The 25,078-nt window shown below is 35.7% G+C and overlaps 1 protein-coding gene across 5 annotated transcripts in view; it reads left to right on the top strand.

Moving 5' to 3' along the window:
• The window catches only part of ARID4B (AT-rich interaction domain 4B), a 126,197-nt gene extending 102,027 nt beyond the window's left edge, over nt 1-24,170 (top strand). For 2 of the 5 annotated variants that reach the window (XM_045537027.1, XM_045537026.1), the window contains 6 exons: nt 2,302-2,500; nt 8,569-9,780; nt 13,210-13,323; nt 15,530-15,745; nt 17,027-17,173; nt 22,422-24,170. In XM_045537027.1, coding sequence (XP_045392983.1) covers nt 2,302-2,500; nt 8,569-9,780; nt 13,210-13,323; nt 15,530-15,745; nt 17,027-17,173; nt 22,422-22,549 — 2,016 coding nt within the window. In that variant the 3' untranslated portion in view covers nt 22,550-24,170. Of the gene's footprint in view, nt 1-2,301; nt 2,501-8,568; nt 9,781-10,182; nt 10,297-13,209; nt 13,324-14,050; nt 14,207-15,529; nt 15,746-17,026; nt 17,174-22,421 lie in introns of those variants that run through there. The other 3 variants (XM_045537028.1, XM_045537029.1, XM_045537031.1) reach the window with 3 other exon arrangements.
• Nucleotides 24,171-25,078: the final 908 nt, after the last annotated feature.

Below are 25,078 nucleotides of genomic sequence, written 5' to 3'. Positions count from 1 at the left end.
GCCTGAAGGCATAAGAGAACCTATCTGACAACTCTTCTTTTTCTCTTTTTCATATCTGACTATAGGTAGTGGCTTAGAATATGCACATAAGACCTTATTTACCACACACCCTATTTACCACATGGATACCATGAGGATTTACTCATGAGCCCCTGGGGAAAATTAATATTACTTTTATGTATAATTGAGTTATTTTTATTCATGTTAAGACTAAATCTTACTAAATGTTTGATTAGAAAGTAGACCATTAACTAGGTTTTAGAATATTTTTTATCTTTTTAAATGGCTTTTATATACTTTGAGTGGTAACATGTAGTTGAAGTGCTTAATAGTTCTTCTGAAATTCAATCTTCATATTCAAAGTGAGGAGCTATTTATGTTAATGATACCCTAGAGGCTCCGAATAATGAAAGCTTTCCCCTAATGTGGTTATTCTTTTCTCAGTATAAAGTTGGGCCCGTGATTTTAAATTTTTAGTATAGCACCCTAGTAGCTACAACTCAGGACTTCTCAAACCTGTTTTCATCTTCACTCTTGGTCTTTACTAGAAAGTATGAGAATCGTGGTGTATTTAGTATTGTTTTTAGTTACTAGAAAAGTTTTTGTGTGTGGCACTCAAAATGCCAATGTTTTTACACAAAGCAAGTTTTAGAGTAGTATTTCTAAGGTAGAGGATAGGGTACAGGTGGGAGAAGCAATATATGTTTGTTTCTATTCAGTTCTTAGCCCCTCCATAGGCATATAAAAATTCCTGGCCATATGGGAAGAAGCATGTGAATTTTGAAAAGTCTTCCTGGATAGTATTCTGATTTTGTACGTCCTCCCTCACTCCATCTCATCTTGTGCTGAGAGCCACTGTTGTAGAGACTGCTCTCTGACAGTCATTAAAAGCTTAACCCATTAACTGCCATGTAAGTTGTATTTAACTCATGCTGGTTTTGAGCCTGGGGCCTTTTGAAGCATATGTAACTCACATGTCTCTTCACCTTAGGAGCTGAGAGAACTATTTTTCAAGTTGCATATAACTCACACACAGAAACCAATAAAAAATAAATTTTTCATTAAATTAGAAAGGATCATTTTGTTTTTGAAGTTTTTATTGTATTTTCATCATGAAACACTGTGGCCCCAAGGAAAAAATTTTTTTCCTAGTGTGGCAGTCAATGTGTTAAACTTGGACTGGCGTGGACTATTTCTGCCTTCCACATGCATGGTAGATTATGACCTCTGGGATAAAGTAATGAAGTGGTGAAAAGGCTGGCAATAACAAAAAATTGGAACAACGCTAATTATTGATTGGCTGTGGAAGTCTACCTACACATAAGCCTTCTCAGTGCATTCTGAGAATTAAGCCCAGATGCCCTATGGCAGCGGATCTCATATTTGAGCATATATCGCAATCACCTGGAGGACTTGTTAAAACTCAGGGTGCTTCGCCCTGTCCCCTGTATTTCTGATTCAGTAGATTGGAGGTTGATTCTAAGAGTTTGCATTTCTAGCGAGTTCCCAGAAGGTGCTACTGTTGCTGGGCCAGGGACCACACCTGGATAACCACTACCCTAAGGCATCTATTATATGTAAGGAATTAACATCTCTCCTAATGCATCTGGAATGATACTAGCTATGTACCATCCTTAGGAGAATTGTGAATATAGTCAGTCAAATTTTGTGGTCTGACTATATATATATATATTATTTTTCATGTAAATTATTTTTAAACAAACTTTAAGAGTAGTTTCCAGGAGATATATTAGTTAGCCTCTGCTCATCTATTTGTAAGCAGAGAATTTGAAAAAATTTCTCAATTTTCTCTGAAACATTAATCTGTCAATGATGTATAGTAAGTCAGTGACTTAACATTACAAAAATACTTGGAATTTAGTCATTCTCAAACCACATTTTATAATGAGAATGTTAAGGATTTTAAAATGATCAGATTGAAATTGTTTCTTTTTTCTTAGTGAATATTTAATTTAAAAGTAATCATGATTTAATTTTGAAGAATTTATAATGCCAATTATTAGCAGTATATAGATTTGCTGGTCTTAATCACCTAATTGCTAATTTGATTCCCACTATTTGTTATAAATATAAAAACTTTTTGCTCATCTTGTAGTATTTTGTTAAATAACTTTTAAAAGTCTTTGGCTATTTTAAGGGGCCTTTTATATTCTTTTTATGTTCAGTAGTTAACAATATATTCTATAACTTTGAGTTAAAAAATGTTTGTTAACATTGTTACTAATAAATGCCTCATGATAAATTATGGCTAACATGAGATACTTTTTTTCCTTAACCTAGAATAAATTAGACAAAGAAAAAGACAAAGATGAAAAGTATTCTCCCAAAAACTGTAAACTTCGACGCTTGTCAAAACCGCCATTTCAGACAAATCCATCTCCTGAAATGGTATCTAAACTGGATCTCACTGATGCCAAAAACTCTGATACAGCTCATATTAAATCCATAGAAATTACTTCTATCCTTAATGGACTTCAAGGTAAACATAATTGTCATCCTGTTGCATGCAAGTATTTGATTTTAATTTTTATAAGTCAGATTCTATAAAGATAATTCAGTGACATTTCAAATTCTGTTTTTCAATCAGAATTTTGTTTACTCTGTTATTACAGATAGAGTATCCCTTAGTGAAAATGTTTGGGAAAAGAGTGTGTTGGATTTCACTTCTTTTTGGATTTTGGAATATTTGCATTCTACTTACTGGTTCATCCCAAATCTGAAAATCCAAACTGTTCCAGTGAGCATTTCCTTTGAGTGTCATGTTGGTGCTCAAGAAGTTTCAGATTTTGGAGCATTTTGAAATTTTGGATTTGGGATACTCAACCTATACTTAAAATAAAATCAACCATTGACTGAGGCTTGGAAATCTTTCTATTAATAGTAGATCCAAGGGCATTATTAAATTTTACTTAAAATTTAATATTCACTCTACTGTTTAATATTCACTACACTGTTACTGTATTTTTTTATTTGTTCTTTCTGTACCGTCCTTTCTGTCGGCATATAAAGTGTAGTTTGTGAAACTATAAACCTCTGCTGACAGTTTTTTGTAAAAAATACCAAATTTTGCTTACCTTGATTATATCTATTATGATCTCTTTTATGATGGTGTCATTACTTAGTATTTAAGGCAGAATGAAGTAAGTATTGGATAATAAAAGCAATGAGGACTGTGGGTGGTGTTTATTAAATCTGACTGGCAGGGAAGGGGACGTATCTGACCTATGAAATGAATTAAGAGAATGTACAGCTGGGCACGGTGACTCACACCTGTAATCCTACCACTTTGGGAGGCTGAGGTGGGAGGATCGCTTGAGCTCAGGAATTCGGGACTGGACTGAGCAATATAACAAGACTCCATCTCTACAAAAAAATAGAAAAATTAGCTGAGTATGGTAGTGCCTGCTTGGTATACTATCATTTTGGTGGAGCAATTTTTTAGTATCTTTTTAAGAACAGCTGCATGAGAGGAAAGGTAAATTTTTAGAGACTGCAAATATCTCTCTTCATTTCTGTAAATATCTTTATTCATAGTTTGGCTGGTTTGGAAGTTTTTCCTTCAGTATTTTATTGGCATTGGTCATTTGTTTTTTTGCTTCCAGTGTTGCTTCTGTGAGGCCCAGAGCTCTTCTCATTCCTGATTTTTTTATATGTGACTCATCTTATTGTTTGTTTTTTCTTTTTCCTGCTCTCTGTTATGTTGAATTTTTTTTTTTTAAATAATTTCATGGTGACAAGCCTGAGCAACACAGTGAGACCCTGTCTCTACAAAATAAAATAAGCTGGGCATGGTGGTACATGCCCATAGTCCCAGCTACTAGGGAGGCTGAGGCAAGGGGATCACTTGAGCCCAAGAGTTTGAGGTTGCAGTGAGCTATGATGACACCACTGCACTCTAGCCCAGGTGACAGAGCGAGATACTGTCTAAAAAAAAAAAAAAAAAACCAGCTTCACAGTGAGATATGCCTTGTGTGGATATATTTTCACCCACTATGGTATGTATTATACTTGCTAAGCTTTTTTATTCTAGGAACTTGTGTCTTTCTGTTCCCAGGCAGTTTTCTTGAATGATTTTGTTGATTATTTCTTTCCCTGCATTTTACTAGTTTTTGACTAGTTATTATTTTGATATTATACCTTCTGTAATATACTCTAATTTACTTATCTTTTTTTGTTTTTTTATGGATTGTTTTGTCTTTTTCTTCTAATTTTTTGAAATTTCCTTTATCTTCCAATTCTGTTATTGACTGTTATAATTGACTGCTATAATGTTTAATTTTTCAATTAATGGTTTTAATCTCGTAAATTAAACTGGTTTAATTTTTTTTTTTAAGAGACACGTTCTTATTCTGTCACTCAGGCTGCTGGAGTGTAATGGCGCAATTATAGCTCACTGTAGCCTCCAACTCCTGGCTCAGGCGATCCTCTGCCTCAGCTTCCCAGTAGCTAGAACTACAGGCACCTGCCACCATGTCTGGCTAATCTATTTTATTTTATTTTTTAGAGATGGGGTCTTGCTCTGTTGCCCAGGCTGGTCTCAAACTCCTGGCCTCAAACAATCCTCCCACCTTGGCCCCCTAAAGTGTTGGAATTAAGGCATGAGGCACTGCACCTGGCCTAAACTGGTTTAATTTTTTAACAGCTCTATTTTCCGCATGTTTTTGAACCATTCTGTTCTTGTAAATGGGTGCGATATCTTACCTTTCTGACTTTGATCTTATCTTTCAAAGGATGCTTTAATTTTTTTTATTATTTATTTATTTTTGCATGGTCAGTTACCTCTTACTGGCTTTTTTTCCGTTTTATTGTTTTAATTCCTTTCCTAATAAGGATTTCTTTTTCTTGTCCATCTTATGATTATGAGTGAAGGACTGAAAACTGAAATGGAATCTCAAGCATTAAGTTGGGACTAGTCAACTTTCAGCTTCACTCCAGGGTGTCTAATAGGCCATTTCTTGGGGAATCTGCAATATGAGATCTTTAAGGTCTTTTTCTCTTAGATTAGTTGGATTCCATAGAGAATAGTCTTCCAATCTCTTGACTGGCAGGTAAGAGAATAGCTTCCAGTGTTCTAGGTTCCAGCTGAGGAACAGAGAGTGGGATGGGGTGGAGATTCTTAAGATTTGGTATGCATAATTTCTGTGTTCATGAATGCCCCTTATTTCAGCATCACTTTTTACCATCTTCAGAGAATAAACCTTTAGAAGAACAGTCACCTAGCAACCTGAAGTGGAGTGGGAATCTTAGGCATCTAAGTACTTTTCAAAGTACAAAGCACCCAGTGCTCCTTATGTTAGCCTTCCTGCTCCCCTTTTTCATTTTCCCAGGTACATGATGCAGCCAGTTATTGAGGGTTCTGTGGTAAACTGGGTTGGTTCTTGGCTCTTCTCACTATGGGTGTGAAGTTTATCTTTCTTGGATGTCTTTCACTCATTCATCTGTTTTCTGGCTTGCAAATTCTGTTGCTGTTTTCTCCCTATTCTTGTAGGTTTATATAATTTCAGAAAGTGTATTTATATGTATATATACAACTTATATACGTATATATAAAATATCTCAAAGCAATATATATATAGTATGTATTATATAAAATATATACACCTGGTCTTTTTACAAATGGGATTATTACCATATTACAAATTTTTTCTCTCTCCCACTTAATAGTGTAACTTATAAGTCTTTCCATATCAGCACATCCATAGCTGCTGAATGGATGTATCATAATTTATTTCATTAGTTCCTAATAAAAAGACATTTATTTCCTGTGTTTTTCTCATTACAGACAATTCATCAGTGAGCATCATATTGGCATACTTTTAACATTTCAAATATTCTCTTTGTATTTTCTCTTCAGTGAATTTTATTTTATTTTAATTTTAGCTATAATTCAAATTCAAGACATTTAAAATGCTTCCAGTTAAAAAATAATGTTCATATGAATGCATATGTGTATGTGTGTATATATACAGAAAACAGAGGATGCCTCTTGTGAGTGTAGTACTCAGACAGCTATGATTCTATCCCCTTGGCCTGAGGTGGGCTGGGAATAGAACTAGAGGGTGGGTGATAGTTGGAGGGAGTTCTGTGGAGAAATTGAGTGTCCAGAGAATAATCCTTCCACATTCTGGCATTGGAGATCCCTTAGAGTAAACTGTAGCCCTGATGAATCACCCAAGTGGAAAGCTTAATTATCTCTCTTGTTAATCTCAGAGAACCTATAGCATCTGTAAAACAAAAACATGATGCAAAGATAAAGGAACAAAGAATAAGAAAAACCCGGAATTAAAAATCTAAAATTCAGTAGAGTGCTAGAATTTAAAGTTGAGGAAATCTTCCAGAAAGTATTAATATAAAAAAGCAGCAATGGAAATTTTAGAGAGGAGATAAGTGATAATAGAGTATTAATCTTGGAACAGAAATATATAAGAAACGTAATAGAGTATTAATCTATGAAACAGAAAGAGGGAACAGTGAAAACAGGGAAGTTAGCATAACCTAAAGAAGAAAAATTCCAGAACTGATGTGAATCTTTAAATTGAAACTACCCACCAATTACCTGATAAGTTAATGAAGAGAGAACGATACCATAAAACATTATTATGGAATTATAAAATACCAGGAATCCAAAAATCACCATAAAGGAATGAGGCTGCAAATAAGTTATGGTTTTCAACACCATAAGCAAAGGAGCAGTACTTCAAAATTCTGAAGGAAATAATTTTCAGCCTAGAATTCTGTACCTGATTAAACTCTTAATCAGTGACATTGAGGGTAAGGATGTATTCAGACATGTACGGACAAGGAATATTTATGTCCTGTGTACCATTTTTAGGAAACTGTTAGATGATGAGCTCCAGTACCGTATGGGAATAAACTAAGGAAGAGGAAGATGTGAGAGTCACTTAACAGTGGGTCAGGAAGGCAGTGAAGGGGATTCCCAGGATGACAGCTGTTGGAGTAGAGCCAGATAGAGCAGAAGATGGGCCTCCAGGGTGGAGGGATTGGGTGAATAAGGGGTAACTGGATAAGATGCATGACATTATTAATGGAGCAATTTAAATAAATGTGAAAGACATACAAAGGAAGACATAACAGTCAGAAAAGAAAGGCAGTTAGAAACTCTTAGAAAAAGAAAAGGCTATATAAGAAAGTTTATCAAGTATACTACTTATTCTTCAGGGTACCTCATTTACATGTATTATAAATACTATATTTTAAAAACTAAAGGTAACTATATATAGAAAGGATGGCAAAGGGGAAATACAGATGTTGATCACAATCCTCATTGCTCAACAACTCCATAAATAAATCAACAAATAGTGTATTAGTAAGAGATGGCAGTAATTATCAGAAGAAGTAGTCATAACACTTTGGAGGCTGTGTGAGGCAGAAAAGGAGGAGCTGTTCAGTTTTCACTATGAGTCTAAATTTGTTTTTTAACCGTGTATATGTATTGTTTTGATAATTTAAAAGGTACAGTCATGTAGGAACACATTGAAAGATTTTATGTTTTAGCCATCTTAACTGTATCAGTTTTTTTTACATTTAACAAATTTAGCTAAAAATATGCATGACTTTCTCAGTAGATTGTTGTAGTTAAGACTGTAAGTTCTGGAGTTAAATGACTTAGATTTAGATCTCATCTTGACTATTATTAGATCTTTGGGGTAGTTTAACCTCTCTAAACCACAGTCTGTTGAACTCTGAAATGGGGCTAATAAAAACACGTTCTCATAGGATTATTGTGAGGATTGAATGAGATGATCTATGTAAAGCATATCAAAGTATCTAGCATGTAGTAAGTTCTCAATAAAAGTTTTTTTAAAATCATAATATTAATAGTAATGTTATGTGCCTGTAGTCCCAGCCACTTGGGAGGCTGAGGCAGGAGGATGGTTTGAGGCCATCCTAGGCAACATAGCGAGACCTCAGCTCAAAAAAAATCATAATAAAAGCTACTATTTTCTATACTTAATTTGAGTTTACTAAAATGAACATGGAAGAAATAAATTCTGTAATTATTTTTATATAAGTTATCAGTTAATTATATATATTCTTTAAAATATCATGGAAATCCATTATTACAAAAACCTTTGGATAATCATTATTACATTGAAAAATGAAAGCCACAATTTTATAAGAATACAAACTTTGGAGGTAGTACAACCCAGGCCTGTATCCTAACTCTACTGTTTTCTACTCATATAAATTTGGAGAAGTTTTTTCTTTTTTGTAATCAGCTTTATTGAAGTATAATTTATAAAAATTAAAATTTACTACTTTTATGTTTATTGTTTGCCGCATTTTGGCAAAATTATATAGTGGTGTAACTACTACCACTGTGATCATGGTAAGAGAACATTTCCATCATTAGGTGAGTGTCTTAACCTCTTCAAAACCCACTTTCCTTACCTGTAAAATGAGGATAAGAGTGAGCAACCAGAGTGGCTAAAAGCACACAAGCTAAGATACAAAGTACCTGGTACATAGGAGACATTGCTAGTGTTATTATCATACTCACCATTTTTTTTTTCTTGTATTTTTTAGCTTCTGAAAGTTCTGCTGAAGACAGTGAGCAGGAAGATGAGAAAGGTGCTCAGGATATAGATAATAATGTCAAAGAGGAATCTAAGATTGATCACTTGACCCATACCAGAAATGACCTTATTTCAAAAGAGGAACAGAACAGTTCATCTTTGTTAGAAGAAAATAAAATCCATGCAGATTTGGGAATATCCAAACCAGTGTCAAAATCTCCAGAAAGATTAAGAAAAGATATAGAAGGATTATCAGAAGATACTGATTATGAAGAAGATGAAGTCACAAAAAAGAGAAAGGATGTCAAGAAGGACACAACAGATAAATCTTCAAAGCCACAAGTGAAACGTGGTAAAAGAAGGTATTGCAATACAGAAGAGTGTTTAAAAACTGGATCACCTGGCAAAAAGGAAGAGAAGGCCAAGAACAAAGAGTCACTTTGCATAGAAAACAGTAGCAACAGCTCCTCAGATGAAGACGAAGAGGAAAAATCAAAAGCAAAGATGACCCCAACTAAGAAATACAATGGTTTGGAGGAAAAAAGAAAGTCTCTGCGGACAACTGGTTTCTATTCTGGATTTTCAGAAGTGGCAGAAAAAAGGATCAAACTTTTAAATAACTCTGATGAAAGACTTCAGAACAGCAGGGCTAAAGATCGAAAAGATGTCTGGTCAAGTATTCAGGGACAGTGGCCTAAAAAAACGCTAAAGGAGCTTTTTTCAGACTCTGATACTGAAGCAGCAGCCTCCCCACCCCATCCTGCTCCAGAGGAGGGGGCAGCAGAGGAGTCATTGCAGACTGTGGCGGAAGAGGAAAGTTGTTCACCCGGTGCAGAGCTAGAAAAACCACTGCCAGTCAGTGTCGATAGTAGACCCGCTGAAGAAAAAACAGTAGAGGTCAGTGACAGAAAAGCAGAGTTTCCAAGTAGTGGCAGTAATTCAGTGCTAAATACCCCTCCTACCACACCTGAATCGCCTTCGTCAGTCACTGTAACAGAAGCCAGTCGGCAGCAGTCTTCTGTAGCAGTATCAGAACCACTGGCTCCAAACCAAGAAGAGGTTCGAAGTATCAAGAGTGAAACTGATAGCACAATTGAGGTGGATAGTGTTGTGGGAGAGCTCCAGGACCTCCAGTCTGAAGGAAATAGCTCGCCAGCAGGCTTTGATGCAAGTGTGAGCTCCAGCAGTAGTAATCAGCCAGAGCCAGAACATCCTGAAAAAGGTGAGGAAGAAAAAATGTATATTAACTTATTTTAGGATTTCCCCTCTTAAAGTTTCAATGGTTTCACAGTTATCTCTTGTCACAACATGAAGTTTTTAAGTGACGTATTTGTGTGAACATGGTAAAAATGAAAATTTGAAAGGTAATTTGAGTAATGCATAGTGGAATGCATTGAAAAGCTTGAGAAGGCTTTAATGTCCTTCGCTTGAGCCGTCCATGACGTTTCATTGTGGACCAGAACACATGCTAGAAATTGCAGCCAGGCCCAAATCCAAACCTATATGAAAATTCATTATATACACTGGTTGACTATATGGCATGAGCAGCTTAAATATATTTCTGTAACATTGTTTTTGCAATTGTAATGTGCAGTTTCTCACAAACATTTTGATTTATTGACAGACCCCTCCACCCTTAACCAAATACTGTATGTAGGGGTTTGGAGCAACCAACTGTCCAGGCACTGCTTTCCTCAGACAACCGTGTCAAACTGATTTTCAAGCCTGACTAACTTGTGTGAGTTTGTAAAGGAATTTGATGCTTTTTTAGATGCATAGCTTCCAAATTGAAGGACCAATGTGTATGTTAATAACCTAAAGTAATACTTTTTTGATTTTCCGTGAAGTTGTTAAAATTGGAAATTCAAATTAGTACTTTCCAAAAGTATTAGTGCCTTTTGATGGTGCCATAGCTATACTTCTGTCATCATTTTTCTTATAAACCACTTCATTCAGGTATTTTTAAATCAGTATACTGATGCTTGGCTTTGAAACACACTTTTCCATTGTAAAGGTAGAGCACTAGGGTATGTATTTTATCTAACATATCAGATTTTAGTGTGCTAGCTTTAGGTTTTTAGCTAAGCTTAAAGAGATATGGTCTAGATCAGATTAGTTAATTCTAAGTTTTCTCACAAATCTTGACTTAAAACATTTCTTTTTTAAGTAAAAAAATATAGTTGCAATTAAATTGGGGTGTTGTTTTTTTCACATGCACAAGTACAGCTACTGTGATTATATTTGTGTACCATACTGTCTCATGGAATTGAATTATCCAGCCATGAATACAGTAATCTTCAAAATGAAAGAATCCGTGAAATTTTAAATTCAGCTGATTAACAAAAAGAAGGCCGGGTGCAGTGGCTCACGCTTGTAATCCTAGCATTCTGGGTGGCTGAGGCGGGAGGATTGCTTGAGCTCAGGAGTTCGAGACCAGCCTTAGAAAGAGCGAGACTCCGTCTCTACTGAAAATAGAAAAAATTAGCCATGTGTGGTGGAGTGTGCCTGTAGTCCCAGTCACTCAGGAGGCTGAGGCAGGAGGATCACTTGAGCCCAGGAGTTTGAGGTTGCTGTGAGCTAGACTGATGCCACAGCACTCTAGCTGGGTGACAGAGCGAGACTCTGTCTCAAAAAACAAAACAAAACAAAAACCACAACAAAATGAAAGAATCCTTTATCACAGAAGATTAGATAGGTTTTCATAACAGTAATACAAGATTTTATTATAATTTTTTTTTTGTTTGTTTTTTGAGACAAGAGTCTCACTCTGTCACCCAGCTGGAGTGCAGTGGCATCATCATAGCTCACTGCAACCTCAAACTCCTAGGTTCAAATGATCCTCCTGCCTCAGCCTCCTGAGTAGCGGGGACTACAGGCATGCGCCACCATGTCCAGCTATTTTTTTCGGTTTTCAGGCTGGTCTCAAACTCCTGAGCTCAGGTGATCCTCTGATCTTGGCCTCCCAGAATGCTAGGATTACAGGCTTGAGCTACCTCCAGCAGGCTTATTATAATTCTTAAGAGGTTGTATCCTCACCATGTTCCTCATATCTAAAAAAAGATTAAAATTGACCAAAAAAGAGTTCTGCTATCTTGTCTGCTGATAGACTAAGTCAGCACTGACCTTTTGGATCATAATCTTGTCTAGATTAAAAAGTATGGAGTTTGAGAGCTACTCCCAAATTTAGGGCAAGAGAGACCATCTGCTATATTAAATCAGAGCATTATCCTATAGTGTTTTTTTCGAATTTATCTCTCTTGAGAAATAAATTCTTAAGTACCTATATCATATGGCCTCATTTCAATAAATTTGTCTCCTATGAATATTAGAGAATCTCCATTATATTAAAAGTAAAAATGTAAGTTTTACTATTTAGATTTAATTTTTTCTTCTAATTTACGCTACGTGAAAATTTTTATTTCTTTGTATCTGACCCCTTTAGAATTAAACTCTCTTGGAGAAAAACCTGGTAATTATTTTGAAGATTCCGTGCTTCAATATGGTCAATATCTAAGTCCCTTTCTTAAGTTTCACTTCCATTGTTATATTAAAATAGCCTTATGAAAAATTACAAACAAATAAGATGATGTGACCCATATAAAAGAAAACTATCTAGGGAGTTGCAGACAGTTAATAGCCTGTTCCATTTTTGACCAAGGAAGCCATGTATTATATATATACTGAATGTTGATTTTTACCATTGGTAATAGGATCCAGAAACCCTTTTTCGTGGCAAACATGGCATAATTTTATCATAATATGAATGTATATAATGTGTTATAATATCTGACATTGGAACCAAATGGAGATAGCTTTATTAGTCTCTGGGATAAAAAGCTTATTTTGTATAGTCTGAGAGACAATGTATATAATTAGAAAAATAGAGAAACATAGCAGATGCTAAGGACCAAATAAGTAGTATAAAAAATGCTACAGTTCTGAGTATTGATTAATCAGTGAAGCCTGGAGCATCAAGCAAAGATGTAGGACTTAGGCTAGTCCTTGAAGAAAAGGAAGACGTTTATTTATACTGTTTTGGGATAATTTTCCACCAAGAAGATGAGACATTTCTTAGAACTACTGTGCTGGATTTGTAAATGATATACATGTTGACTAACCAGTGCCTTGGAAGCTAAGTTATTCTTGAAATAAATTGATAAAAAAAAAAAGATAAGAGTGAATTACTGCTAAACCTTATCACATTAATATTATATCATTTAAAAATTATATTAACATTATAACATATAATGTCATTAATATTTTAATTGGTAATAAAATGTTAATATTTTGGTTTTATTGAAGCTTAACAAATTTCAGTTTTTATTTTCAGCATATACTTATTTTTAAATTACTAGACTCAGACTCGTAAACACTTAGTACTATTTTAAAAACTTTTCAGTTTATATCTGACTTTTCTAACAAGGATGTGCATACTTTATTTGCTTTTTAAAAAAACCTTAAGTGTTAGTATGTACAAGAATTTCGCTTCATTAATGACAGTTTATTAAAAATTTGTAATTTATATGATTTATAAATCTCATAATGAATATGTAGTTTTGAGATTATTCTATGCTTCTAAAATGTGGAATTAATTTACACCTAGGAAATGTTTGATTTTATTCTGTGTTACTTAATTTTTTTCCCATCATAGCCTGTACAGGTCAGAAAAGAGTCAAAGATGCTCAGGGAGGTGGAAGTTCATCAAAAAAGCAGAAAAGAAGCCATAAGGCAACAGTGGTAAACAACAAAAAGAAGGGAAAAGGCAGTAAGTGTGAAACCTTTAATTTTTAAAATATAAAAATAATAGCCGATATATCTTTTCCCCCATTAAGAAAAAGGGTATTCAGGATATGGGATAGTACAATACAGATTCTGTGAGCCTACCTGCTTTAAAAAAAAGAAGTCACAGAAATTTTTTGATCCTAGGTAAATTCTAGGATTAAGCAAGTTGGTATTATTCAGCAGTGGTATTCATTACAAATGAATGGTCAGGTAATCTCTTTTAAAAATAATATCCAGTATAATATAAACATCAACATCTTTGTTACCTTTATATTCTACAGCTCTTTCCACTTAGTGTTACATGTATCACATGTTGTGAAAATGATTCAGTTATATTATTTTTATTACTTACATGTATCACATGTTGTGAAAATGCTTCAGTTATATTATTTTTATTACAGTGAAATTGCTTAGTAATTCTTCAAGGCAAAATCAGCATAGAAATAAAGAATCAAGATGGCTTTAGGGCTATAATTCCAACACCAGTCTATGACATTTATCCTTGGTACCCCAAACTATGTGACCTGAGAACACCTACAAATGATACTTTTGCCAAGCATGCTCCAACCAAAGCTTAATTTTAGCAATGGCTCTCTGTTCATCAGTCTACAGAGAATTTATATACTGTATTTCTTCTGAGGGCTGCACATTTTATCTCTCTTTTGTAGACAAAGTAAGAAGCAGAAAATATGTAAAGAATTTTTTTTCAGGTGCCCCACACTGACCTCCTGCTGCTCTTCCAGGAGACTCCTGCCACCTCCACTGCCTGACCTTTGCTAACAGCCGGCTTGGCTGCACTTCAGTGCAGAAAAGGGTTATTCGGCCAGCTCCCCGAGGTTCTGCTGAGCCCATATGACTTCCAGGCGGTGAATATGGCGTCCCTGGGGCCCCGGGCGGCTGTGCTCAGCAAGGCCACGAAAGCCAGGCTGAGGCAGGCCACTGCACAGAGTGGGGCCAAGCCTTGGGTGTCGTAGCTAGGAGTTGCCAGGGGTTCCAGAGCAGCAGTGGGGGAGCTGGGAGGGGATTTGTGTAAGATATATGTGTAAAAGAGTGATGGAGTTTCTTTATTTCGAAAACCACAGTGGGAGGAGTTGGTATGTACCTTTACTATTTGGAATACTTGTCAGGCTTTGAGAGCCCAGCAATTTTTTTTGTTTTTTTGGTGGCTGTTATATTTAATGAAGAATCAAGAAATATATGCCAAATTAAGTTGGTCATCAATTATTTGGTGGAACTGATAGGATATTTAAAGTGTTTTTTCTTACACTGTAATGTTTTTGTCTTCAAGACTTTACTATTTAAAGGGCTCATTTTCCACAAGTCAGTATTTCCATATAATTTAGAGATATAGTGGTTGATTATATTCTCCTATTTTACTTAATTGGGCTTCTGCCATGGTGAATCAGAATGAGTTAACCATTCTCTGAGAATAATGTAGTAAAATGAATTAACTATTATATAATCTAAAGTAATACTTTTATCCAGAAAGAGGTAATCTGTGGAAATACTAATCCCATCACCTATTCACATGGTAAGCTGTCAAGGTTAAGTATTTCCATTCTAGTACTGAAGTTCAATTAGCAAAACCAGATGTAACATAATTATTACACAGACTTCTGAATTCTTCATAAAATAGTGCATATGTTTACTAGGGTGAAACTGCTGATTTATTTTAGTCAAGATATGGTATAGGAGTTACTTAAGAATTTCATTATTCATGTAAAAATTGAGAGACTCTTTATTGAATATGATGATCATGTGTCATTCTTTGTTACCAAAGGAGTAGGAAAATGTTATGTGTATACAATCTGAAGTATTAGAATTAAGAAGTTTCTATAATAAGTCATTTTAAAAGATGTTATGTTCTATATAATAGAATAAAAGTCCATTTAGATGATGATTGTGTATTTGACAGTTGACCAAGTATAATGAAAGATTAGTGTGAGTGATTTTTAAAAAAATACATTATTATTGGCAGGTCAGGTAAGAAGAGATTTTTGTGGGGTTTTTTGTTTTGTTTTGTTTTTCCCCTTAAGATCCTGCTTCATTTGTATGTGATTTTCCATTTTTACAGACAGGTTGTTTTCTGTAGTAGTAAATTCAAATGGTTAATTTAAAATCATGCATTAAAATCTGTGACAGATTTATTGTTCATTTTTGTTTATTAATACTTTTTCTTTTTCTTTCAGCAAACAGTAGTGATAGTGAAGAGCTTTCAGCTGGTGAAAGTGTAACTAAGAGTCAGCCAGTCAAATCAGTTTCCACTGGAATGAAGTCTCATAGTACCAAATCTCCTGCAAGGACACAGTCTCCAGGAAAATGTGGAAAGAATGGTGATAAGGATCCTGATCTCAAGGAACCCAGTAATCGATTACCCAAAGTTTATAAGTGGAGTTTTCAGATGTGTAAGTGACAAACATGAAATTGACAGTTAAGCACAGAAACTTCATCCCAGTAACTCTTGATGCCAGTCTGAAAAAGAGGCTGTACTAAATAAACTTAAGAGACATACTTGCCAATTGCACTGTATAGATCTTATTTGGGTCCTGAGTTGGATAAACATATTGTTAAAAGAAAAATTTTAAGGCAATTGAGGCAAATACCAATACTGACTTGATATTTCTGATATGTGATGTTGGGAATTTGGTTTAAAATAATCTGGTGTTGGGGATGAGAAGTGGATGGGGGTACAGATGAGACAAGATTTTCCATAAATTGGTGATTACTGAAGCTGGATAATGGGTAGATGGACTTTATTAAATGAATACTTCCCTCTGTACTTTTGTATATGTGAGAAATCACCATAATTTTCTTTTTCTTTTTTTCTTAAAGGCTACACCAGAGTTTCTTATACAGGGAAATATCTCAAGTGTTCTTAGGAGATTGAAGATTGCTTTAGATAAGCTTTTGAAAATTTTCTTCCAACACACTCCTAAGAAACAATAAAAAGGGGACAGAAGAGAAAAATTTACCCACAGTCCTGGCACTTAAAAAATATATACAATGTTAAAATTGCCATCTTTCCAGTCTTATTTCTAAGTATGTTTTTTTTTTTTTTTTTTTTGTTTTTTGAGGCAGAGTCTCACTCTGTTGCCCAGGCTAGAGTGCCATGGCGTCAGCTTAGCTCACAGCAACCTCAAACTCCTGGGCTCAAGCAATCCTCCTGCCTCAGCCTTCCCGAGTAGCTGGGACTACAGACATGTGCCACCATGCCCGGCTAATTTTTTCTATGTATACTTTTAGTTATCCATATAATTTCTTTCTATTTTTTTTTAGTAGAGCTAAGGTCTCGCTCTTGCTCAGGCTGGTCTCGAACTCCTGACCTCGAGCGATCCTGCCGCCTCGGCCTCCCAGAGTGCTGGGATTACAGGCGTGAGCCACGTCACCCGGCCCTAAGTATGATTTTTTTAATGATGCACTGTGATCATACTGTATATGACTGGGTATTTCAGCACACATATTTAGGTTATAAGATCTTTAATTCTGTACATACTCATTCATTCAACAAATACTGCACATGTGTTATGTGCTATGCATTGTTCTATGCTAGGGAAAATAGCTTGGAAAACAAATACTTGGTTTTTTAGTTTATCTGCCTTGACTGTATTCTACAACCATACTCTATGTTCTCTCTTTTATATATTAAATTTCAAAAATACATATTAATGAAAGTTTTAAATTCACAGCGGACCTGGAAAATATGACAAGTGCTGAACGCATCACAGTTCTTCAAGAAAAACTACAAGAAATCAGAAAACATTATCTGTCATTAAAATCTGAAGTAGCTTCCATTGATCGGAGGAGAAAGCGTTTAAAGAAGAAAGAGAGAGAAAGTAAGTATTTTACCTTACTTTATCTAAACATATACTAGAGTTTGCGATTCCTTAGTTAAACTAACGTGGGTTTTATGTCTGTGTATCTTCAGGAAGTTCTTTAATCTCTCTGTGTTATTCTCTCCATCATTTATAAAGTGAAAAAAAGGATCTCAAAAAATTATTTCAAATTATAATATTCACTCTCATGGAGTTTACAATCTGCCAAAAAAAAAAAATCCTAAATAATTTCAGTTAGGGAAAAGCACTGTGAAGAATATCATGTTAAGGCAGTGATTGGATGGGTTACTGTAGATGACAAATGGCCAGGACATTTTTGTTGATACCTGAATAACAAGAGGAAGTGAGGTAAGTTAAAGTCTGGGGGAAAGGAGTTGTCTTGTTTTGCCAGGGCTGCTACAACAAAATACCGCAGACTGGGTGACTTAAACAACAGAAATTTATTTTCTCTCAGTTTTAGAGGCTGAAAGTCCAAGATAAAGGTGCCAGCACATTTGTTTTTTCCTGGTCCTATCTCATTGGCTTGCTATGAGGCCTCATATGGCCTGTGTGGGTACAGAAAGAGAGATCTCTTGTGTCTTTTCTTTTCTTCTTCTTGCTTTTTATTTTTTTTATTTTTTACTTTGTTTCTGAGACAGAGTCTCCCTCTGTCGCCTGGGCTAGAGTCAGCCTTCCTTTCAGATTAGGATGCTACCCATATGACCTTAATTACCTCCCTACCTCCAGATACAGTCACATAGGGAGTAAGGGCTTCAACGTAGAATTTTGGGGGGATACAATTCAGTTCATAACAAAAGTCCTAGGCAGAGAGAACAGCATTTGTCCTTAAGATGGGGTTTCTCAAATTTGGCACATTTGGGGCCAGATAATTCTTTGCTCTGGGGGGCTATCTTGTGCATTGTAGGAGATTAGCAGCATCCCTGGCCGTTACCCATTAGGTGCCAGTAGCACCCCACAGTCATGATAACCAGAAATGTCTGCAGACATTGCCAAATACCCTCACGGTAGGGGGGCAAAATCACCCCAAGTTGAGAATCACTGCTCTAAAGTGGGAATACACCTGGTGCCTTTCAGGAACTAAAAGAAAAACCATTGTGGTGTGACAGTGGTAGAAATAATCAGCCCCGGCCAGTGCGGTGGCTCACACCTGTAATCCTAGCACTCTGGGAGGCCAAGGAAGGAGGATTGCGTGAGCTCAGGAGTTCGAGACCAGCCTGAGCAAGAGTGAGACCTGATCTCTACTAAAAATAGAAACAAAAAATTAGCTGGGTGTGGTGGCTCCCGCCTGTAGTCCTAGCTACTCGGGAGGCTGAGGCAGAAGGATCACTTGAGCCCAGGAGTTTGAGGTTGCTGTGAGCTAGGCTGTTGCCATGGCACTCTATCCTGGGCGACAGTAAGACTCTGTCTCCAAAAAAAAGAAAAAATTAAAAATTAAAAAATTAGAAATACCAGGGGGATTAGCAGAGGTCACATTATGTGGGGTCTTGTAAGCCAGGGTAAGGAGTTTAGATTTTAAGTGAAATGGACAGCTATTGGAAAGTTTTAAACTGTGAATTGTGATGATCTGTTTATAATTTTTTGAAGATCACCGTCTGTCATGTGGATGGTAGATTCTAGAGGGGCAGTGGCACAAGCCATGTCTGATACGGAGCCCATTGCAGAGGTTCAGGTAGGAGCTGATAGTGACTTGGACAAGGATGGTTGCAGTAAAGCTGGAGAACAGTTAATGCTGAATTAATGGTCCTTGCTGATAGATTGGATGTAGTAGATGAAGGAAAGAGAGGAATTGAGGATGACTTCTAGGTTTTTGACTGGAAGAACTATATACGTAGTGCCATTTTGGGAAATGGGGCAGATGTAGAAAAGATGGGTTGTGGGTTAGAGCACGACAAGGTTGAAACATTATGTTTCAGCAATGTTAAGTTCTGAAGTGCCCATTAAACATCCACGTGGAAATGTCAGGTAGACAGTGGGATATGTAAATTAATAGCTCAGGGGAGAAGTCAGGACTAAAGATACAATTTTAAAGTCAATGGGATATCTAGATGCAGTAGGTTTTGGAAGTAGTTTTCAAAGCCCCAAGACCTGAGTAGATCACCTAGGAAAGAAATGTGGATAGAAAAGAAAAGGAAAGCTGTGGCAAGTCAGCTCTTAGAGGTAGAGCTGAGAAGGAGAAGACAAACCAGCAAGACTTGAGAAAGGAGTAGCCCCAAATGAAGAGGAAAACCAGAAGATGATGGACCAGAAAAGAAAGTGACCAGGAAGAGCTCAATCTGCTCTGTGAAATGCCACTGAAAGTTCAGAGAAGCGGTGGCAGGGTTTGGCAATGTAAGAATCTTTGTTTTGACCTTTCAAGAGCATTTTCAGTGAGCTGTGGAGATAGAATCTGAATTGAGGCTGGATGGGGATGGAGGAAGAGGTAAGAAGTAGAGACAGAGACCCTAGGGAAATCTTGAGTTTTGCTATGAAGGGGAGTAGAACAATGGGACAATAGAGGTGGGAGGAGGGAATAAGTGTCACTTATTGTAAGCTGGTGACTTTGCCTTCCCGTCCCTCTTCTTTTGCCATTGTTACTGTCCTCTGATACACTTTCCCTTTTTTTTGTACACAAATTTTTCCACTTCCTTTTTCTACTGTCATCTTATTCTTTAACTCCACCTGATTTGTCTAGACTTTTTGATTTGTGGAGTGGGTGAAAGTCTGTCTGAGTTATAGAGTATTTGGAAATAAATTAAATGTTAATATACAGAAAGTATATACAGAACATTCTGTCAAAGGAAGAGGATCTAGGTTTTATGTGTTTGATGTCATGTACCATTTTAAAATAATTAAAAATCAATTATAATTAACACATTGATAGTTTAAGTGCTTTTTACTGGAGCTCCCCACTCTTTAGTAACCAAAGCCTTTTTGTATAGGAGCTTCCTATATGATAACATATTTATCCAGAAACTCCTTCAAAACAGTGTTTTGTAGATATGGTCACCACAAATTCTCTATAATGAATGATTCTGCTAAATAGATGCTTTCTCTGGTCAATTAGCATTAAAAGTTCCTAAAGTTTATTTAAAAATCAGTAGCTGGGTGTTGTGGCTCAAGTCCGTCATCCCAACACTTTGGGAGGCTGAGACGGGAGGCTTGCTTCAGGACAGGAGTTTGAGACCAGCCTGGGCAACATAGTGAGACTCCATCTTTACAAAAAATGAAAAATTAGCCGGGCATGGTGGCTTGTGCCTGTATTCCTAACTACTCGGGAAGCTGAAGCAGGAGGATCACGAGCCCAGGAGCTCAAGGTTGCAGTGAGCTATGATTGTATTACTGTACTCCAGCCTAGGCAACAGAGTGAGATGTTGTCTCAAAAAAAAAAAAAAAAAACCAATATAAAAATGCTAATCCTGGTTGTCAAGGAAATATAAATTAATATAACTAAAACCAATGCTAGAAAAAATATAGTGAAATTGATAATTGATATCTTTAGGAATTGCTGCAAGCATTGGCACAATTACCTTGGAAAACATTTTGACTATATGTTTGGAGAACTAGGTAATGCTTGTTCTAAGAATAGATCTGAAGGAAAAATACGTAGCCACAAAGAAGTTCATTACACTAATATTTATAATAACATAGAAATTATTGTATGATTAAGTTGATGAAAAATAGACATTTAAAATTTTATTTATAATGCACAGAATATTCATTACATTGTTATTGGTAACAGCAAAAGACTAGGATAAGACTAGTCTTAAGACTAAAGACTAGTCAAAAGACTAAATAAGTTATGGTTTATAAATATAGTGGAATACTACTCAACTTGGAAAAAAAAAGATGTTATGTGCTAATATGGAAAAATCTCTTAAAATATATTAAGTAAAAAAAATCAAGTCAGATACTATACTATGCTTCCACTTGTGTTTTAAAAGTATTGTATCTACATGTTTTAAATTTGCGTATCATATCTCTCGTTTCTAGAAATAAAATTCCGCTAGAACACAGGTTGCAAATATTTTTTGTAAAGAGACAGAAAATATTTAAGCTTGTGGGTCATTTGTTCTCTGTAGAAACTACTCAGCTCTTCCCTGGCCAGTGTGAAATCTTCTATAGGCAATATGTAAATAAACAGACATGGCTGTATTCCAATACAATTAATTTTCTTTGCAAAAACAGGTGAACCATATTTGCCCTGGGGCAGTAATTTGCCAGCCTGTTGTCTAGAGTTACAAAGAATATGAAGCAACTAGTGACAGTGGGGAGGGAAATTTGGGGGATTAGGATGGTCCTAGATGAGAGGGAGATTTGCCTTTTTGCCTTATATCCCTCTGCTAAATGAATTTTTTTTTTTTTTTTACCTGTGCATGTATTTCCTTTAAAAATATTCTTTTTGGGACACTGTAACAATGAAGGGATTTTCCTGAGGAAAATAATGTGTCATTTGTTTATAAACTTAGTAGAGGAAAATGAGGTAGTTAAGCTATGGACTCTTTTGTTCCAACTTTAGAAGCAGTTAGCTTCCCATTCTCATCACGATTTAAATGTATAAGAAAACTCCACATGCAGAAAGATGGAGGAATCAGGAGAGGGGAAAAGATTTTTGGATGGATTACAGATTCTTCCTATTTGATTCAAAGCTCTTTATGGCATTTGTTTCACTGTTACAGTATTTTAGTTCCATTTCTTATAGACCGGCTATACAATTTTTCCCCTCTTTAATCCACACAGGAGCCTTTCCTGGTGTGTCATTTTTCTTTTTTTTTGAGACAGAGTCTCATTCTGTTGCCTGGGCTAGAATGCTATGGTGTCAGCCTAGCTCACAGCAACCTCAAACTCCTCCTGGGTTCAAGCGATCCTCCTGCCTCAGCCTCCAAGTAGCTGGGACTACAGCCGTGCGCCACCATGCCCAGCTAGTTTTTTCTACTTTTAGTTGCCTGGCTAATTTTTTTTTTCTATTTTTAGTAGGGACGGGGTCTCACTCTTGCTCAGGCTGGTCTTGAACCCCTGAGCTCAAGCAGTCCTCCTGCCTCAGCCTCCCAGAGTGTTAGGATTACAGGCGTGAGCCACCGCGCCCGGCCTGTCATTTTTTATTACTTCTGTAGTTGGTACTGTGAATATTGCCTGCTCTTGTGGTAAGCCAGATGATTTTGAGGAATACAATAGAATTTCAATTCAGAGGAATTGAATTCAGTGTTTTCTTTCTTTCTGTTGGTGAATACACTTTTTATTAAGCTCCTGGTCTGGTCTCCGTTTTCCTTAGGTGCTGCTACATCCTCATCCTCCTCATCACCTTCATCCAGTTCCATAACAGCTGCTGTTATGTTAACTTTAGCTGAACCATCAATGTCCAGCGCATCACAAAATGGAATGTCAGTTGAGTGCAGGTGACAGCAGGACTTGCTAAAGCACTTTGCACTTAATGGCTGTTGAGGGCCACGTCTTTTTTATACTGCACAGTGGCACAAAAAAGTCAGACAAGCACTATTTTATATTTAAAAATTGTTTCTTGACAAGCTGACTTGGCACTTAAGTGCACTTTTTTATGAAGAAAAAGTACAATGAACTGCTTTTCCTCAAGCAATAATTGTTTCCAACTTGTCTGGGAATTGTGTGTCTGGTAACTTGAAGGCCTTCCACTGTGGCCAATGGAGGCTTTTCACTGCCTGTAGAGACAATACAGTAAGCATAGTTACGAGGTGGGCCAGAACATGTTAAGATATCTTACTGTATAGGTATTCCCTTGTATTTTGTTAAAGCTGGAACATTTGATATTTTTCCATTTATTTATGAAAAAATATGAACCTATTTTCATTTGTACAAGCTAATTGTTTTTTAAAGCAAGTCACGTTAGGGTGGCTTTAATTGTATAAGTCAAGCACATGTAATAAATTCAAAACCTGCAGTTAACAGGATATTAGACATCAATCCTGGTAACCAAATATTAAAGATTCTCTTTAAAAAAGACTGAAAATGTTTACAGGTTTGAATTAGGCTAAAAGGTCTTGCAGTGGCTTTTCATGCCCCTTCAAATTGGAATGGAACTACTGTACTTTGCCATTTTTCTATAAATCAGTATTTTTTTTTAATTTTGATATAATACATTGTGTGAAAAAAGAAAATGGCTAATAAACTGTATTAAATCTTAAACAATGTATAAAGATTGTACTTAGCCAGTTCAAAGTGTATATTTATTCATAATGAATTATAACAGTTATATTTTTGTGTTTTCTTGTAAATGTTTCTTTTCCCTTAAATACAGATAATTCATTTGTATTGCTTATTTTATTATGAGCTACAACAAAAGGACTTCAGGAACAAGTAATGTATTAGTATGGTTCAAGGTTGTTGATATGAACTCTCTCAAAAGGATGGTTATTTTAAATATAAATAGCAAATTGGGGTGGTAGGCCTATAAAATTAAATGCCTTGTATAAAATCCAAAATGACCGCAAAATTGTTTTCACTTGTATTGACTTTACGTTGTATGATTCCAATCTCTGTTCTGTTCGGCACTTGTATTTAATTCTTCACCTTTGTAAGACATTTGTATATTGCGGATGTGTTCATTCAAGCTATTTAATACCTGGCACTGTTAATACACAGTACTTTACTGTACAGACTGTTTTGCTGTTTTAATTGTAGTTCTGTGTACTTTTTTTGGATGGGGCTGGCATGTTTTATTTGTTTTCTGGCAGTACGACATGTGAGAATTCGAAGCGTTTTGTTGTAGATGCTGACGTGTCAGAATCCTTTACATTCAACTTTTCTAAGAAAAGCATTTTCAGTCTTGTAGTGTGTGCTTACAGTAACTAATTTTGTTGAAAATGGTTTCAAGTTATTCAAATTTGTACAGGACTGTAAAGATTTGTTGACAGCAAAATGTTGAAGAAAAAGCTTATAGAATAAAAGCTATAAAGTATATATTAGGATCTGCAAACAATGAAGAATTATGTAATATATTGTATAAATGTAAGCAAAGGCTCTGAAATAAAATGCCATAGTTTGTGAATCCTTGATTTTGTTTCTAAAAGATTTAAGTAATGTTAGTTCATTTCTGTAGGTGATGACTGACTGGAACATACATATCCAGTATGTATTGTCACAAGGGATTAATTAACATATAAAAAACGGATTCTAACTATAAAAGTGAAAAGTCCATTAGCCAGATAAGGGATTTATTAGGCATTCTTTTATCTTTGCATACACTATTTTGCTTGAGTCTGAATGTAAATATTTTTATTAAGACTTCGAGATTTGTCCAAAGAATAAAATCAAATAAAATTTTTATTTTTTCTTTAACACTTGAAACCATTACCATCAGCTTTTTTTCTTTTAATTTATTTGGACCCTTGCTGGTCTCTTGTACTCTAGTGCACTCTACGCTGTTGCACATTGGAATCGGGTGGGCATTGTTAAAACAATAGTCAATACGCAGACCCCATCCCCAAAGAGTCTTATTTAAGTGGTCTGGGGTGATACCTGGATGTTGATCTTTAAAGGTCTTCAGTAATCTTAATATGAATCAGAGTTGAGAAACCCTGCTTTTTGCCCCAGAGTTTTTAAAATCAATAATGTAGAAGTCAATTTAACAAGTATTCTCTAGGTACAGTGAATAGGTATACAAGCGATGAATAAGACATAGATACTCTTAATGTCTTGCCTTTACATCTAAAGAGAGTGTGTATATAAATAACGCTAATGCGAAAAACGATTATAGTAGGTACGATGGGGGTTTGGAAAAAGATTATATCTCTACAGTAAATAGCAGAGAAGTTTTCATAAGTGAGATGGTATGTCTTGAAGGTTGGGTACTATTTTGCATAAGGGGAAAGAAGAGGGCAATTATTGGGGCAGGAATAACAAGAGTAGAGGCAGTGAAGAAAAGCTGGCTAGAACGGAAGGGTTTGGAGGGAGGAG

This window comes from Lemur catta, chromosome 25 (assembly GCF_020740605.2).
Source record: "Lemur catta isolate mLemCat1 chromosome 25, mLemCat1.pri, whole genome shotgun sequence".
Taxonomy (NCBI): Eukaryota; Metazoa; Chordata; class Mammalia; order Primates; family Lemuridae; genus Lemur; species Lemur catta.
This window is presented reverse-complemented; position numbering and strand designations above follow the sequence as displayed.